Genomic DNA, 18,441 nt, shown 5'->3' on the forward strand with positions numbered 1-18,441 from the left:
CAGCACCTGCGTGCGTGTATACCTTGGTATTGTGACTTAAACAATAGAAAGGTGGTTTTATTTAGTTTCATGTACTTCTATGGGACCCAGGTGGCACTGTGGTTAAACCACTGAGCCTAGGGCTTGCTGATCAGAAGGTCGGCGGTTCGAATCCCTGTGACGGGGTGAGCTCCCGTTGCTTGGTCCCAGCTCCTGCCAACCTAGCAGTTCGAAAGCACGTCAAAATGCAAGTAGATAAATAGGAACCGCTACAGCGGGAAGGTAAACGGCGTTTCCATGTGCTGCTCTGGTTTGCCAGAAGCGGCTTTGTCATGCTGGCCACATGACCTGGAAGCTATACGTCGGCTCCCTCAGCCAATAATGCGAGATGAGCGCTCAACCCCAGAGTCGGTCACGACTGGACCTAATGGTCAGGGGTCCCTTTACCTTTACCTATGTACTTCTATAATAAAGTAGTATTATATCGCGTGGTCAGGCGGAGTCCCCCAAAGCCCCCGAGCGGAATGATGACACAAGACCACATTCTATGGGGTTAAAATTGGCCACAACTTTATTAAGAATTTGGATGTAGGGAGACCTTGGCATTGTGCATATATCCTTCCCAGCCCCCAGCCGGGGATCTAGGTAATTTCAGGGTTATCCAGCATGAGTGGGGGTTGGGCTAGCTCTGGAGAACATATGTTCAAGCAGTTAGCCCACCCCCCCTTCGATCGCAGCCGCTGAAGAGGGAGGGCAATGACAGCCTATTGCGCATGGTCAATGCCTCCCCCTTAGCCCCATTTACAGGAACCCTGTTATCACCGCCGCAATGGGGGGGGTCACCGCCCCACGCCCCCCTATTTATGTAGATGACTAAAGGATTCCGCCCAAAGCCTGCATCCGCCAAAGTTGTGACAAATTGCTACGGGAAAGGCGAAACCTGCCAATGCAGGGAGATTCAACAGCAGCCTTGTCGTAGCAGCACCTGTGTGCGTGTATACCTGTGGAAGAAGATAACCTGTAATGCAATCATTAATTAATTTTTCATTTTGGGGGTGTAGTGTGGGAAAGCTTATGGAGTCATCGACTGCTTCCCAAGAATGACTATGCTTCAGCCACGTTCAAGAAAAGGTTATCTCCTCCTACCTGGCCAATCCCCTAGGCAACGCCTCCCCGAGCTGGATTGGGCAGGTAACTGCGTGGGCGGAGATCACCAGTATCCAGCCCGGGAAGGCAGTGCCGGCCTCCAAACTTCCAAGTGCTGCCCCAGGGATCCCAAGGGGCTGCACGCGACCGCGCAAAATGCGCCTCCCCTTTTATGTGGGGAACGGTCATTCCCACCCAGATAATAGACTTGATGGTAGATTTCCAACAGTGGGCTATAAAGGGCATGAGCCAGGACCCATTCAAGATGCATACTTGGCTACTTGAACAACCCATAATGTGCGATTAGGCAGGAATATTGTGCATGCCCACTTCATTTCAACGCATGAGTAAGACCCAAGCCAAATGCATTTCTGTTAATGAACTCTTATTTCATTTTGCTGTCCTTCAAGCCTGTCCCTTCCCAGGGAGGAGAACTGTCACTTACAAGCTTGAGCTATTCTGGACTTCCCAGGGAGGAGAACTGTCACTTACAAGCTTGAGCTATTCTGGACTTCTGCACTCTGCAGAGAAAGAGTGAAGGTTTTTGTCTCAGTTCCCCATCAGATTGCACCACTGTGGAACTTGCTATCACCAGTGTACTCCCAGGCACCACAGTAATAAACGGCCTCGTATTCAGCCTGGATGTTGGTGATGGTTAAATAGCCGGTGTTCCCAGAGGAAGAACCAGTGAACCGATCTGGAATTCCGTCTCCCCTGGTGCTGGAGCCATACCACACAAATCGAGGAGCCTGTCCAGGTTTCTGTTGATACCAATGAAAGCTGCCCCAGTTTCCACTGCTACTTTTAGAACAGGCAAGTTTAATTGCTTGGCCCAGGGAGACAGACTTGGAGGCTGCCTGAGTCAATGTCGGCTGTGAAGCGACACCTTTGCACAAAGAAAAAGAAAGACCAATGCGTCATTCTCTGCTCTTTAATATCACAAACGTATTCTGTTTCTGTGCTAAATAGAGAAATAGCTCTGTTGCTAGCCCATTAGACCACATAACCCATACCTGAGCAGTAAGCGAGAAAAATGAAGAGAATAAGGATCTGGCCCATGATGAAATTGAAAAGGATGGTGAGTCCCAGAGGCAAACAGCTCTCCAATCTAGCTGGACCTCCTCCATTCTCTCTTATATACCCCAGGAGCTGAGGGATGGTCTATCATGCAAATATATCTGCACCCACTGGAAAGATTCCCTTGGAGGAAGGGGTGTGATTTGTGGAGAGTCCTGACGTCAGGGAATGGCTAGCTGCTAGATCAGGCATCCCCAAACTGCGGCCCTCCAGATGTTTTGGCCTACAACTTCCATGACACCCATTGGCTCTGCTAGGGGCAGGGGCAGGAAATGGGATGAACTTCTAACGAAATAATTTTGCATGCATTAGGCAGTTTAAAAGAAGAATAACATTTTGTTTAGGACAGGGGTGGGATCTTAGATCCAGAGGCATAATGCGGCCCTCCAGCCTCTCTTACTGGCCCTCAGGAACCTTCCAGACCTGACTAGAATATATCATTGAATGGTGAGAAGGACCCTTGCTGCCCGGGCTGGAAATTCTCAAGGCAAACCAAAAATGCAATGTATTTCAAAGGGTTAGGATTGTAGTGAAAATCTGGGCAATCTTTTTCTGCCATGTCTGAACTGTATGCTGCAACATTTTGTTGCTTGCAGATCTCACCTATTGGGTATGCAAGTTCCATTCCTTGCCATATGAATGTACCAACACTCCGGAGAGACCATAGGCTTGTTCACACGTGACACAGCACACAGCTACAAGCTGCCTCTAGACATGTACAAATGTTAGTGTGCATGCTTCTTCTGAATAACTGTAGTGGTGTAATTAATTGCTTTCAGTCTGGATGTTAGGATAGCTAAATGAGCAATGTTTCCAGAGGTAGAACGTATGAACTGATCTGGAATCTCTTCTCCCCTAGTGCTGGCATTGTAGAGCCCAAAGCAGGGATATTACCCAGTTTTCTGTTGATACCAATGAAAGCGAGGTCCTCAGACTTAACATCAGTGCAGTTGCATACAAGATCGGCAACTGCTCCGTGATCGTCTTCCAGCAAAGCTACAAGATCTGCTCTCCTGCCCTAACTTGGACCCTGTCCATGGTGAGGAGGAAGGGCTGTCCCTTTTGGCCTCAATGAAGTTCCTGGGTGGTTCAAGTTTCCTGCTCTAGGGAGGAAGAGCAAAGGTTTTTGTCTCAGTTCCCCATTAGATTGTACCACCGTGGAACTTATCACTGCCAGTGCTCTCCCAGGCACAACAATGATAAACGGCCTCATCTTCAGCCTGGGTGTTGGAGATGGTTAAATAGCCGGTGTTCCCAGAGGTAGAACCAGTGAACCGGTCTGGAATTCCGTCTCCCCTGGTGCTGGAGCCGCCATACCACACAAAGCGAGGAGCCTGTCCAGGTTTCTGTTGATACCAGAGAAAGTAGCCCCAGTTTCCACCGCTACTTTTCAAGCAGGAGAATTTAACGTTTTGCCCCAAGGACGTCGATTGTGAGGCAGACTGAGTCAACGTTGGCTGTGAAAGGACACCTTCGCAAGGAGGAGGAAAATGATAAACACATTTTCAAATATCATGGAAGTTGGCTTGGGGGGGGGGCATGTTAAATACACATGATAAATAGTTTCTCTGTAGGCTCATTAGCCCACCAGAACCGTACCTGAGTAGTAAGTGAGAAAGCTGAAGAGAACAAGGATCCGGGCCATGATGGAAGTCAAAAGGAAGATGAGCCTCAGACAGGGGGGAAATTCTGTGTCTAATCTAGCTGCACATATCCCCTCCTCTTTTGAATACCCCAGGAGCTGGGGAATAATTTATCATGCAAATATGTCAAGTCCCATTGGCTGTTCTGGAGACATTATGAAGAACTGTGATGAAGTTCTGAGAAATTACCCTGGAACAGATTTTGCATGAAAGGGACTGTTTAAAAGAAGAGATAAGGCTCATTGTTTTGTCTGGGTTCTTTCTCAGGGCCACACTTTCAGAATAAAAAATTGCTCATGGCACCCAGATTTTTATTATTATTAATTATTATTATTATTATTAATAATAATACATTGGAAACCTAAAAGAAGCAACTCCTACAGTAGCGGTGCTTGACTCATAACATAGAACACAACTACTTTATAATATGATCATGGGACATTTAGAAAATATAAAACAGTGCAGCTACATAAGAACATGAATCACCCCCAAAGTATAAATGAGCTTCTTATATATGTAGCTTAAGTTTGTATATTGTGTGAGCTTGCTTTTGCTGGGTAATCTCATTTATATTAGGTCTACTTTGAGACAAACAGACTCTCAGCTCCTCATGAACATAAAGAAACCTTTTACTACTCATATTGAAATACTGCCCCTCAATGAGGCCAAACATAGTCACAAAATGTTTAGGGGCATGTGTACCCCCAGAAAAAAATGTGTGTGTGTGTGTTGATCCTTCGTCCAGGCAAGCAAGAAGGATGATCACAATTCATGGTCATTCTCCTGACAGGCAAGAGCAGTTGAGCAAGGCTCAAATAAGGGGTTTTTAGGGTTGTGGCCTGGGTAATCCCCTCAGGGCCACATAGAGAGGACTGGAGGGCCACATCTGGCCTCAGGTCTAGGGTTGCCAGACTCAATAGAGGACAGGACTTCTGTGCCTTTAATTGCCCTGCTCTCTTTTGAGTGTGGAAACCTTAAAGAGAAACCAGCAGACCCTTTGCTTGGAAATTAAACAAAGGGTCTGCTGGTTTCTCTTTAAGGTTTCCACACTCAAAAGAGAGCAGGGCAATTAAAGGCACAGAAGTCCTGTCCTCTATTGAGTATGGCAAGGTCTGATGTTCCTCACCCCACAAACACACACAAAAAGTGTTAGGTTATAAATCTGGATTGGGAAGGAAGCGTCTGTGCCAGGCCCCGTTCAGGCTGCACACTAGACTAATCCAATAACCCAGAAATTAGTATAAGTAGGCAGAGGGAGAAATGTGATTCAATTAAGATTTAATAAACTTCACCACACCTGAGCTAAAACACAACTATTCTTTTGAAATTTGCGTTTCTGCGAATTTTGAAATGCACTTCACTGGCCAAGAAATATGTATAAAACTTCATATAATGGGATAAAGTGTGCCTATAAATGCATGAGTTGGTGAAAACAGCAGACAAAAGTGCATTTTATCAGGGAAAATTGTTTTGCAAAATGTGTATGAGGGGGGAAATTAATTGCAACAATGTGTGTATGAGGCGAATTTCAAACTGCGATGCTGATGAATTCTCACCAAGAAAAGTTCACCAAACGTATGTGGAAGTGTGGCAAAGTGAATTCGTTCCAGAGGGACTTAGTGCTGATATTGTGGTCTCCAGCTTTGCAGTTCCCCTCTAATATTGTGAAACAATATTTGTTTTGTACTGGTGGCTTTTCTTTTTTCTTCTCTTGATATACAGCTGCTCATTGAGTTCTATACAATGTGAACTTACTGAGAAAATCTAGTCGTTATTTTACAGAGAGAGAGAGAGAGAGAGAGAGAGAGAGAGAGAGAGAGAGAGAGAGAGAGAGAATGGGAAAAATGAGGAAAGTGAAAGAAAGTGAAACTGATGGATTTGCCCATCGCTAGGGATAAGGCGGGGAAAGTTGTCTATGGCCACTTGAGTTCTATTCAGGAGTTAGACCCAAACCAAACACATACATTTTACCAAGCTGTTATTTCACACTGCAGCTGGGTGTATAGGGACTATGTACGTCCCTCAAATGAAGAGACGCTGAATCAACATCTCCCCCTTGTGTCTGAAACCAGGATCACAACATATTTGTATAGTATTTCATAATACAAATGGTACCTTGGTTCTCAAATGCCTTGGTACTCAAACAACTTGGAACCCAAACGATACCTGCCAAGTCCCGGACTGCCCAATCCGGGGCCGGCAGCCGTGTGACACCGGAAGTTGTGTAGACACAACTTCTGGTGTCGCTCTGCCCATCTATGGGCACCAAAAATGGCCGCCGCCGACACCGGAGTTGCATCTATGCACTTCTGGACATGCGTAGATGTGGTGCCAGCTCTGCGCATGTCTGGGCACCGAAAGAAAATCGCTTCTGCACATGTCATTATTACATCCGTGTGGAGAGAGAAAGAGAGGTAGTAATTCAGCAGAAACAAACTCTAAAAGTTAAGAGGGTTTCTAATTTTAAAAGCTCAGTATTATTTTCAGCTGTGATGCAATAGCCCCTCAAATATTCCTTCAAAACTCTCTTCAATACCCACCTTTTCCACAAGACCTTTGGCTTAACCCCATAATCTTCATTATCAACTGCAACATATTTACACACAAAATAACAAAAAAATTACCTTATACTCAGAAGACCAAGAATCTCTGCAAAATTTGACCTGTTTTATCAATGCAGATTTAAAAAATATATATTTCAAGGGTCATAGAATCATAGAATCATAGAGTTGGAAGAGACCACGAGGGTCATCCAGTCCAAACCCCTGCCAAGCAGGAAACACCATCAAAGCATTCTTGACATATGGCTGTCAAGCCTCTGCTTAAAGACCTCCAAAGAAGGAGACTCCACCACCCTTCTTGGCAGCAAATTCCACTGTTGAACAGCTCTTACTGTCAGGAAGTTCTTCCTAATGTTTAGGTGGAATCTTCTTTCTTGTAGTTTGAATCCATTGCTCCGTGTCCGCTTCTCTGGAGCAGCAGAAAACAACCTTTCACCCTCCTCTATATGAAATCCTTTTTATATATTTGAACATGGCTATCATATCACCCCTTAACCTTCTCTTCTCCAGGCTAAACATACCGAGCTCCATTTTGGTTGCCCTCCTCTGGACACGTTCCAGCTTGTCAGTATCCTTCTTAAACTGTGGTGCCCAGAACTGGACACAGTACTCCAGGTGAGGTCTGACCAGAGCAGAATACAGTGGTACTATTACTTCCCTTGATCTAGACGCTATACTCCTATTGATGCAGCCCAGAATTGCATTGGCTTTTTTAGCTGCTGCATCACACTGTTGACTCATGTCAAGTTTGTGGTCTACCAAAACTCCTAGATCCTTTTCACATGTAAATGAGTGTAAATTACAATGAGTTCTGTAGATACAAGAAGAGCTGTTTTTAGGAACATCCAATCACCAAATGGGCAAAATAAAATCTGCTTATTTGTTTTGATTTGTAATATCAGCTAACATAGCTCCCCAAAACATATGTGGTCTCATGTTATACTGCACAGTCTGGATAAATCCCCCTTCCCCCTGTCTAAAATACAGTATTTTCTAAATGTCAGGTAGTTGTTTATCTCTCTGACCTCTAAATTAGTCATTTAAAACTCTGCTATATATACCTGGGCTGGAGTTTGTGTGGGTGCATCTGTAAGCCATAAAATACATCTGTTTCTTCCATGACTCAAATTAAAATTTCAATATGTATTTTTCTTTTCTTTTCTTTTTATAAAAAAATCCCACTTAGAAACCAAAAACCTTTAGAACTTCAGCAACCTTCATTCCACCCCTAAGAAGATTATGTTAGGACCTCATGCCAACAATTTTATATAAAGAAGTGTTTAGGGGGAGGGAATGCAGAAACTGATGAAGCCACAGCAAAGAGGAGTTTAAAAATAGAAATTTGCTGCTGCCAACATTTGTACTGAAGTTGTAGCTATTTCCCTTCCCAGCACAAAGCAAAGTTTAGAGGGCAAGAAGCGCCTCCCCCCAAAATTAGGACCTTGAGCCCGTCGTGGCTCCTGCACTCACCAGAGGCACCGCAGCACAAGGAACAGTTGCTGGGGACCAGGAAGGAAAGGCGCATGGCGGGAGGACAATCGAAAGAATCGCCACACGCTCTTCCTGGTCCTGGGCTGCAAAAGGAAACACGGAGCCAGTGCCGCCCCTGGGAAGACCGAGCGAGCGTGCCCATAGAGATAGGAAAAGTAAAGAGTGATACTCGCGCGCACACTTCCTGGCTCAGTTTGCAAAAAATAAAATAAAATTACGGGGGAATTACGGGATATTTCCCCATTCGGGATGACAGCGGGAAATGGCTTTAAAAATGGGGTTTCCCCAAGGAAAATGGGAGACTTGGCAGCTATGCTCTTGACATTACAGTGTTACCTCTACTTATGAATAACTCTACTTACGAATGTTTCTACTTACGAATGGAGCTCCGTCCGCCATCTTGGATGCGGTTTAGATAGGATTTTTTCTACTTACGAATTTTTAGATAGGGTTGCTTCGACTTATGAATTTTTTATCCCAATGCATTACTATGGGATTCGACTTACAAATGTGCGTTCGGAACGCATTAAATTCGTAAGTAGAGGTACCACTGTATATTGAACATATAGTGATGATTTGGTCCGGCTCTCTTGTAATAGTAGTGAAAGAAATTCCTTTTATCAAGCATCAGGGCAGAAGATGGAGGTACTCAACCTCTGCAGTTGCCCCATCTCTGACCCACCAAATCTATCCTCTTGCCCCAACCACTTCAAGCTTGTCCCTGTCTAGGGAGAGGAGCTGGCATTATTTATTTATTTACTTATTTATTTATTTGGTTTTTCAGTTTAAAACTTTACAGTCACATATCCAACATACCGCATAAAAACAAGATTCCAAAGAATCTCCTGGCGTCCCCTCCTCCCCTTTGTGAGTCCTACTGTTAATAATTTCCTCCTGGTGATCTTAAATGTTTGCAATGGCTTCTAAGACAAATCGTAAATTTCCCCCATTCCTTATTAAAATTTTGGTCTTCCCGATTTCTGATTCTCACGGTCATTTTAGCCATTTTGGCATAATCCATAAACTATTTTTCTCTCGTATAAGCAAGCTCATGAACGATCCTTGTTTGTCAACTATAGGGGAAGTGTGTGAGAGAGGTTTTTGTATCAGTTCCCCATCAGATTGTACCACCGTGGAACACATTACTGCCTGTCACATAGTCACAACAGTAATAAACCGCCTCGTCTTCAGGCTGGACATTGGAGATGGTTAAATAGTAAGTGTTCCCAGAGGTGGAGGCAGTGAACCGATCAGGGATCCCGGTTCCCCGGGTGCCGGTAGCATAGAACACAAAACGAGGAGCCTGTCCACCTTTCTGTTGATGCCAGCTATAAGTATGCAAGCTGCCACTACTTCTAGAGCAGGGCAATTTGACAGTTTGACTTGGAGACACAGACTCGGAGGCAGGCTGGATCAATGTTGTCTGCGATGTGACACCTTTGCAAAAAGAAAAATCAAATAAAAGCACATGCATCATTTTCAGTGTTCTCAGATATTAGGAAAGACTATTGGAGAAGACAAATAGCTTTCTTGCTAGTACATGCATCATTTTCTGTGCCCTCAAATTTCAGAAAATTATTATCAACAGAGGTCAAGTAAAATAATACATTAGATCTCCGCAAACATACCTGAACAGTAACTGAGGCATGTGAGGAGAACAAGGATCCAGGCCATGGTGAACGTCAAAAGGAGGGTGAATCCCACAAACAGATCTCTAATCTGCTGGCACCCCCCTACCACCCTCTTAAATTACCTGGGAAATGAGGCATGAGCAATTATGCAAATACCTCAATACCCATTGGCCTTGCTAGAAAGAATATGAGGAAATACACGAAAGCTTCTTTATGTTGTTTAGGACAAGCATCCCCAAACTCAGCCCTCCAGATGTTTTGGGACTACAACTCCCAACATCCCTAGCTAACAGGACCAGTGGTCAGGGATGATGGGAATTGTAGTTCCAAAACATCTGGAGGGCCGAGTTTGGGGATGCCTGGTTTAGGACATGATTGAGGAACTGTAGACCCAGGGACTGAATATGGACTCCCAGAATTATTGTTGTTGTTGTTGTTGTTGTTGTTGTTGTTGTTGTTGTTGTTGTTATACCCCGCCCATCTGATTGGGTTTCCCCAGCCATTCTGGGCGGCTTACAGTGCACATAAAAACATAATAAAATATCAAACATTAAATACTTCCCAATACAGGGTTGCCTTCAGATGTCTTCTAAAAGTAGTGCAGTTCTTTATTTCTTTGACATCTGATGGGAGGGCATTCTACAGGGAGGGTGCCACCGTCAAGAAGGCCCTCTGCTTGGTTCCCTGTAACTTCACTTCTCGCAGTGAGAGAACCGCCTGAAGACCCTTGGAGGAAGACCTCAGTGTTTGGGCTGAACAATGGGGGTGGAGAGGCTCCTTCAGGTATTTCCTTCTCTGGCTCTCAGAACCTGCTCAGAACATGCCCTCTTCAGGCCACACAGCTCACTAACATGGTGCTGTGGCCCCCAATGATTTTGCCTGGCTTGAACATATCCCTGAATGTTGATGATGCTTCTTGCTTGCCGGGTTCGACGTTGCCCATCTCTGTCCCATGCAATCCAAAATTACGCAAGTTTCCAAAGAGTGGGGATCATAATATCAATGTGAGTGAAGAAGAGACAGCTTGAATCAGATCTCATTAAGGGTGGATGACTGGATGATTCAACAACCCAGAGCATATGATAAGCTAGAGAAAGTTGTGTACAGGCACTTGAATTCCATGCATGAGTAAGACTCAAACTAAACGCCCATCTGTTGATGAACTCATATTTCACAATGCAGGTGCAAGACCATCTAGAGACTCTTTAAGTCGTTAAGTCTCTCAAATGAAGGGAAGCTGAACCAACAGCTCCTCCTTGTGTCGAAAACCCAGATAATATGTATAATGGTTCCCAATAAATTATTCACCTTAGAAATAAAGAAATTAAGGCACTAATTAGAACTGAATTGGTTTTTCTTGTAAGCAAGTATTTCACAAAAGAGGCAGAAGTAGGAAGTTGCAATTGGAGGCCTGGCAGGGCCTTGGATGTCATTTCTGAGACCTCACAGGGCCCCAGAGGTCACGTCCGAGGCCTCACAAGACGTCCAGTGTGACTTCCGGTTTCTACCAGAAGTCGCTTCCGAGGCTTTGCAAGGCTTCAGATGTTGCCTCAGAGGTTGAGTTGGGGTTCCAATGCACCATGTGGTAGAAACCAAAAGCCATGTCAGAGCCCCACAGTATGGGTGCTGGGTACCCACAAAAAATTCCCGGACCGTCTTCGAGCTGGATTTAGAAGGTGATTGGGCCGCATCCAGCCCCAGGGTCTTAGGTTGTCTACCCCTGTACTACAACATACAACGTTGCCAGATTCTGCACAGCAGTGCTCAAAATTCGTCAGATGATGACCTGTGCCACAAACTAGATTTAATGAACACTCACATCAGAGTCCTTTCGATTCTTATAGTCTTTTAAATTTATCTTCTGTTTTAATACTTTTTAGCTTTCCAAAATGTTTTACAGATTCTAAATGATTGTACCCCACCCTACTTATGTTGGTCTATGACCATAATAAAGATTTGATTGATTGATTGATTGATTGATTGATAGATAGATATTGTGTTTTCAATTCTTTTTTTGGTGGCTGATTGGTGGCATATAAATATTATTATTATTATTATTATTATTATTATTATTGTTATTGTTATTATTATTATAGCATTGCTTATTGGCACATGTGTCAGATATTTAATGCACGGTCATATCTCCAATAGCATTCTTTAGTCTAAATAACTTGATCACTTTTAATGCACGCTCTTGTCGCAAACAGGCAAAACTCATTCGTGTGCAGCTATGCTCTTGAGTGATCCAGGATTCTACCCTCGTAAGAAAGAAGAGACAAGGTTTTTGTCTCAGTTCCCCATCAGATTATATCACTGTGGAACGTCCTACTGCCATACTTGTAGTCACAACAGAAATAAACTGCTTCATCTGCAGCCTCGATGTTAGAGATAGTTAATGAGCTAGAGCGAGAACCGGTGAACCGAACTGGGACCCCTTCTCCCCTTCTGCTGGATCCATACCACAGAAAACGGGTAGGCTGTCCAGGTTTCTGTTGATACCAGTGAATATCATCCCACCTGCTACCACCATTTCTAGAGCAGGAGAGTGTAGCAGTTTGGCCCAGAGACACCGACTGGGAAGCAGGCTGAGTCAAACTGGGTTGTGAAGTGACACCTGTCATAAAGATAAAGAAAGGAACCATGGCTTTGGTACATTTCCTATGCATTCAAATATCACAGAAGCTTTATCTCCCTCTGGTAGATGCATCGTAAAAGAGTTTTGATGTTGCCCTACGTGATGTGAGTCCTCCACGCTCTTACCTGTGCAGTAGCTGAGAAGGGACAGGAAAAGCAGAGGCCAGGCCATGGTAAGACTCTTTAGAGTATGACTTCCCTTTAGAAAAAGATCTAGTTGGGATCTTCTTCCCCCTCTCTGAAATCCCCCAGAAATACCAATTGTCTCCTTCACGCAGATTGGTTGTACACTCATTGGTTCTGCAAGAGTTTCTTTATCTACTTGCTTCCCTCTGTGAAAAGCCAATGATCACAGGAGAAATTTGCATAATGATGTTGAGGGCAGTCCTTACTCTGGCCAAGATAAAAATTAGGGGGTCATAGTGTTACCAAGTACAGCCATACCTCAGCTCCCAAACATCTTGGGAGTCGAATGTTCTGGCGCCTGAATGATCGAAAACCAGAAGTGAGTGTTCCTGTTTTTGAACGTTCTTTTGGAAGCCAAATGTTTGATGGGGCTTCCATGGCTTCCGATTGGCTGCAGGAGCTTCTTGCAGCCAATCAGAAGCTGTGCTTTGGAAGTCAAATGTTTCAGAAGTCAAACGGGCTTCTGGAATGGATTCTGTTTGACTTCTGAGGTACAACTCTATATGCCTTAAGGGCAGATGATGCCCAGGGTTCAACACAGTAGAATGAGCAGGAAGTTCCCTAAATGTACCAGTTTTGAAGTGAAGCAAAACCCACTGCCTAGTCCATTAAGTCCACAGGTGATTTTTTTTCAGTACTCTGGGTGGTGGACATAGTTCAGAGAGAGCCCATCTGGATCATTTTCTGGATAATGGGGGGGGGCTGGCTGAGGTGAAAGTGGGTGGAGCAACATCTGATGATGTTACCTTTGTAGCATAGGCTGGTTTCTATGCTCTCACACCCCTCTCTTGGCAATTCTGACAATCTAGAAGTGTGAGCCAGTGTGGTGTAGTGGTTAAGAGCGGTAGACACGTAATCTGGTGAACCGGATTCGCATCTCCACTCCTCCACATGCAGCTGCTGGGTGACCTTGGGCTAGTCACACTTCTCTGAAGTCTCTCAGCCCCGGCCACCTGACAGAGTGTTTGTTGTGGGGGAGGAAGGGAAAGGAGAATGTTAGCCGCTTTGAGACTCCTCCTTCTTGTAAGAATTCAAAGACACAATCCAGATGGCCGTAAACACCCATGGAGGCCACATAGCAGAGGTGATGAGTGATGTGGCCTGGGGAGAGGGGTGTGTCTTAAGAAAGTCATTATCTGTAGATACCCTGAAGGATCATATAGAAAGGCCTGGACACAGAGATGCAAAGAGGTAAAGGGGAAGTTCCTTCATATGTGGTGGTCTTGTAAAAGGGAAAAATAGTATTGGGAAATGATCCAAAATGAATTGAAAAAAATGTTTAAAAGTACTCCCCCCCCCAAAAAAAAACAACAACCCAGAGTCCTTTCTGTTGGGGATAATTCAGACTGAAATTCCCAGGTGTCAAAAAAGGTTATTTACTGTATGTAAGCCATTACTGCGGTCCGTGTTTTGTTAGCCCAAAAATGGGAAACAAGCGAACTCCCAACCAAAGAAGAATGGCAACTTAAGTTGACAGAATATGCACAACTTGCAGACTTAAACACATAGAATAAGAGAACAAGAAGAACATATGTTTAGAGAAGACTGGAACACATTTATTGGATATATGGGAAATAATCGTGTACAGCTGAAAACGCTGGCAGCATTAAGATAAATTCAACAGTGTAAATAAGCTTTGAAGGATGCAAAATGGAATACTGAATAGTATAGTTTTTTGTAAAAATATGCATAGATTTATGATATGTAAAATGAACCAAGGAAAGAGAAGAACGGAAGTCATTGCTATTTCAAGGATGTAAAAAAGAGTATTTAAAATGGGAAAACATAAAATTTAATAAAAATTACATACAAAAGAAAAAGGCCTGGACTTTCCCCCCAGTTGTGGGAATACACAAAGCTTTCCGCAGCTTGAATGGTGGGTTAACTGGATGAGAGTGAGGTTGCACTGGCTTCTGTTGTGTGCACATAGAAGTTATGGTTTGATTTCTGTGCATGAATGAGTAGGGAAGACGGGGCAGTTGGCGGTGGAAACATGAGCAGATACGTCCTTCCTGAGCATGTCCTGCTTCATTTGCTTCACAGGTGCAGGTGGTGTGCGGGTTTTCTGTTAAATTCTATGAGATATGGGGAAGTTTGTCCATCTTTCAGGCCAAAAGTAGACAACCAACATTTTACCTACAAGATTTGAGAAAATGTGCTTGGGGTGGGGAGAGGACAAAGCCCCACTCATTAATCAGAGCTGAATTCAGACGTGCAAGTTCTGCAGCGGTCTACGTCAGGTGGAAATGTAAATTCACATCGCCGGAAGTGAAGTTGAGCAAAGAATTTCCAGGAGCCCAGTTTTTTCTGCAGCACCCTCCTTGAAACATTTTCAGGTTGACCATTTTGTATCTGATAGCTTGTGAATGTTGTATTTGCATGAACTGCAAAACCTCATTCAAATGGTGGTGTCAGGGACTGGACTGAAGAGGAGGAGGAGTGGTGGGGGGTCTCCCCTCCCCCTTCTCCTGTAGCTTCCAGAGAGAAGGACAGCAGTCCTGATTTACAGCAGGGCTTGGAGGGAGATAAGAGCTCAGAGATAGGCAAACAGCAGAGCTATGCAGAGTTAGGAGAAGGGGGAGGGAAGGCAGAGCAGCTAGCTGACATGTCACTGGACAGCATAACAGACCCCCCCCCTTCTCCCAAAATGCGGCGTTCACTAAGGGTGCAAGAACAAAGAGCACAGAGACAATTGTCCAAGGACAGATGCCGTAGGAACAGGTGTTGTTGCTAGAGGGGGGAGGAGGAGTAGCTCAGTGCGAGCAACTCCATTATGGAGGAATGACCGGAATTCTTTGTCTTTACTGTGATGACTGAATAAATCACACATAAGAACTGGTTTGACAGGCCAGGGGGCTTGTACCGTGTTTCCCCTATTTTAAGACGTAGTCATTATATAAGCCATAGCAGGATTTTAAGCGTTTAGGAAATATAAGCCATACCCCGAAAATAAGCCATACCTCCGAGGAGCAAGACCGCTGAGTGCCCCAGCCAGCCAGCGGGACCCAGCACGCTGGCCGCGGCAAGAGTATAGAAATAAGAAGTAAAGCAGAGAAAGAAGTCACAGCGAAGAGGGGTGTCCGGCAAGCGGCGTGGGCTGCCGCCGAGCAGGGGCGTCGAGGGGGAGGCAAGGGTGTGCGCGGATCCTCGGGGCCCCGCAGGCAGAGCTCAGTGCCGGACCTTGCGCTGGACTCCTGAGGGGGGGGGAGGCGAGAGTCGACTGCTTTTCAGCAGATGCTGCCGCGCGAAGCAGCTTTCCATGTCTCGGGAGGGAGTTGCGGGCGAAGAGGCGAACAATGTGAGGCTCAAGGTGGGCGAGACGGAGGAGCGGAGAACAAAAAGTCTGGGCAGCAGGCGGCTGCACGCACCATGGCCTCGAGCGCAGGCTGGGGAAGAGGAGGCGAAGGAGGCGCGCTCAGTGCTGTGGGGGCTGAGGCATGGTGCAGTGCCCCGAGCCTCTGGGAGCCGGCAAGAGCAGGAGGCGGCTTGCCAGGTCGGCATCCAGCAGTGCGTGCGGAGCACCCCGAGCCTCTGAGAGTCAGCAGGATGAGGAGGAGGCTTGCCGGGTCGTCGCCCAGCAGCGCGCGCGGAGCGCCCCGAGCCTCCGGCAGCCAGCAGCAGCAACAACAATCCCAGAGGCTCGGGGCGCTCCGCGCGCGCTGCTGGGCGACGACCCGGCAAGCCTCCTCCTCGTCCTGCTGGCTCTCAGAGGCTCGGGGTGCTCCGCGCGCCCGAGCCAGCAACCTGGCCTCTCTTTTTTTGCCTGCCCGAGGCGGCCTGCCGCCCCGCTACCGGAACTGGCAGCTGCAGAGCGGAGCGCTCCGCAGCGCCAGGCGGAGCGCAGCGGCCTGGCCTTTTTTTTTTCTTTTTTGCCTGCCGCCCCGCCACCGGAACCGGCAGCTGCAAAGAGGAGCGCTCCGCAGCGCCAAGCGCTCGGAGCGCCCTGCAGCGCTGGGCAGAGCGCAGCGGCCTGGCCTCTTTGGTTTTGGGTTTTTTTTGCCTGCCGCCCTGCCACCGGACCGGAACCGGCAGCTGCAGAGAGGAGCGCTCCGCAGCGCCGGACGAAGCACTGAGCCAGCGGCCTGCTGCCTTGATGCCTGGAACCAGCTGCTGCTGCAGCGCCGCACAGAGCGCCCAGCAGCACCCCAGCCAGCTGCCTGGCCCCTCCGAGGAGGCCTTAAGGTACAAGACATTCCCTGAAAATAAGACACCGTGTGTTTTTTTGAGTAAAAAAAAGAATAAGATGGTGTCTTAAAAAGGGGGAAACACGGTAATTACAGTTTTGACAAGGTCATCCCAAAATTGTGGACCTCTGCTCAGGGCTGTCTTAAGCATATGTGTCTCCGGGGTGCAAAGATCTGCCCAGCATCCCCCGCTTCAGGTTGCCGAGTCCCAGGTGCGCAGGAGGGCAGAGCTGGTCGGCCGGCTGCCTCAGCATCTCGCTCGCTCAGTCGCCCCTGAACTCGTGGCACAGAGCGGCCCGCAGCAGAAGAGCCCACTGCGGCGCTCCAACCGGTGGGTGGGCTCTTCCCCGGACTCAACTCTCAGGCCCCGGACTTTCACCATGGAGCCCCTGAGAGCCTGGTGCCCGGGTGCCCCTCACCCCTAGCGCCTATGGGTAAGACGGCCCTGCCTCTGCTTAATGGTGGGATGTGTCAGATATTGTATGTGAGGTCATTTGTCTAAAAGCATCCATCTATTTAAATACAGTGGTGCCTCGCAAGACGAATTTAATTCGTTCCGCGAGTCGCTTCATATAGCATAAAAATCGTTTTGTGAAGCGGCTCCCATAGGAACGCATTGAAGTGCGGTTTTCCATAGGGTGCCTGCCTCACAAGCCGGGGGGAAAAATATTTGTCTTGCGAGGCACCCTATGGGACGAAAAAAATTCATCTTTTTTTTTTAATGTAAGACTTTATTGTTTAAAATAATACAAAGTAGAACATATGCATGATATAAATACAACGATAATTTTCTCCTCATCGTATCTCATACAAAAAAGATAAGTACAAAAAAACTAAATGCATAATTCAAAATAAATTCTTCTTCGCAATGTGAACCGTATACCATCTTTATGTTACATCCTATTTCTTCCCTCTTAGACACTTCCCGTCCTTCCAATGTTACAATTTCAAATTCTTTGTTTCCTCGGGTCTTCGTTATAGTTTTCTTCCTTTCTTCTCTATTTTTCCTTAATCTCATTTTAATATCACAAACGTTATTCTATATCTGCCAATACGGAATTATTAGGATAATACACTTTTAGATATTTTTTGTAGACGTTCCACTCTTTGGATACTTTTTGTGTTGATGATTCTCTTACTGAGTCAGTACGTTTAGCCAGTTGTACGTATTCTAGCATGAGTGTTTGCCATTCCAATACAGTGGGTAGGATCTCACTCTTCCACTTTCTTGCCACTAGTACCCTGGCCGCAGTTAATGCATACAGCAGTAAGAATTTTGTTTCTTTTGGAGTTTCTGGTGGTAGTATGTTTAATAAGAATATTTCCGGCCTTTTTTTTATTGGTTGTTTAAATAGTTTTTTGATTTCTTCATATATATTATTCCAATATCTTTTAATTTCCTGGCAGGTCCACCACATGTGGTAATATGTTCCAATTTCTTTTTTACAACGCCAGCATTGGGGACTTGGTCCTCCATACATTTTTGCAAGTTTTTTGGGAGTAAAGTGCCACCTATAGAATACTTTCATATTGTTCTCCTGCAGACTATAGCATGCTGTGAATTTCATATTATCAGCCCACATTTTCTCCCATTGTTCTATTTGTATGTTGTGGCCGATGTCTTGGGCCCACTTAATCATCACAGCTTTAGTCTGCTCCTCCTTTGTTTCCCACTCCAGGAGGTAATCATATACCAAGGAAATATTCTTCTTTTTAATCCTGATTAAATTTGTTTCAAATTTTGACGTTTCAGTTGCCAATCCTTCCTTTATGTCCATTTTAAATTTTTGATTTAATTGAAAATATTGAAACCAATCCATTAAATATTTTTTGATTTCCTCGTGCTCTTTCAACACTAATTTTCCTTCTTTGATTTCTAATACATCTCTATATGTTGGCCAATCATTTC

General features: G+C 45.6%; 2 protein-coding genes across 5 annotated transcripts in view; both read right to left on the reverse strand.

The window, feature by feature from the left end:
- Positions 1–12,447, reverse strand: part of LOC118078681 (immunoglobulin lambda-1 light chain) — a 187,655-nt gene extending 175,208 nt beyond the window's left edge. For 2 of the 4 annotated variants that reach the window (XM_088659126.1, XM_088659124.1), the window contains exons 1-2: positions 9,526–9,615; positions 9,035–9,334 (exon numbers count right to left, since the gene is read on the reverse strand). In XM_088659126.1, coding sequence (XP_088515252.1) covers positions 9,035–9,334; positions 9,526–9,571 — 346 coding nt within the window. In that variant the 5' untranslated portion in view covers positions 9,572–9,615. Of the gene's footprint in view, positions 1–3,364; positions 3,674–3,801; positions 3,930–9,034; positions 9,335–9,525; positions 9,616–11,848; positions 12,143–12,288 lie in introns of those variants that run through there. The other 2 variants (XM_088659110.1, XM_088659113.1) reach the window with 2 other exon arrangements.
- Positions 1–18,441, reverse strand: part of LOC118075809 (immunoglobulin lambda-1 light chain-like) — a 380,578-nt gene that overhangs the window by 184,207 nt on the left and 177,930 nt on the right. The window lies entirely within an intron of this gene.

Source organism: Zootoca vivipara, chromosome 16 (genome assembly GCF_965207765.1).
Source record: "Zootoca vivipara chromosome 16, rZooViv2.hap1.1, whole genome shotgun sequence".
NCBI lineage: Eukaryota > Metazoa > Chordata > Lepidosauria > Squamata > Lacertidae > Zootoca > Zootoca vivipara.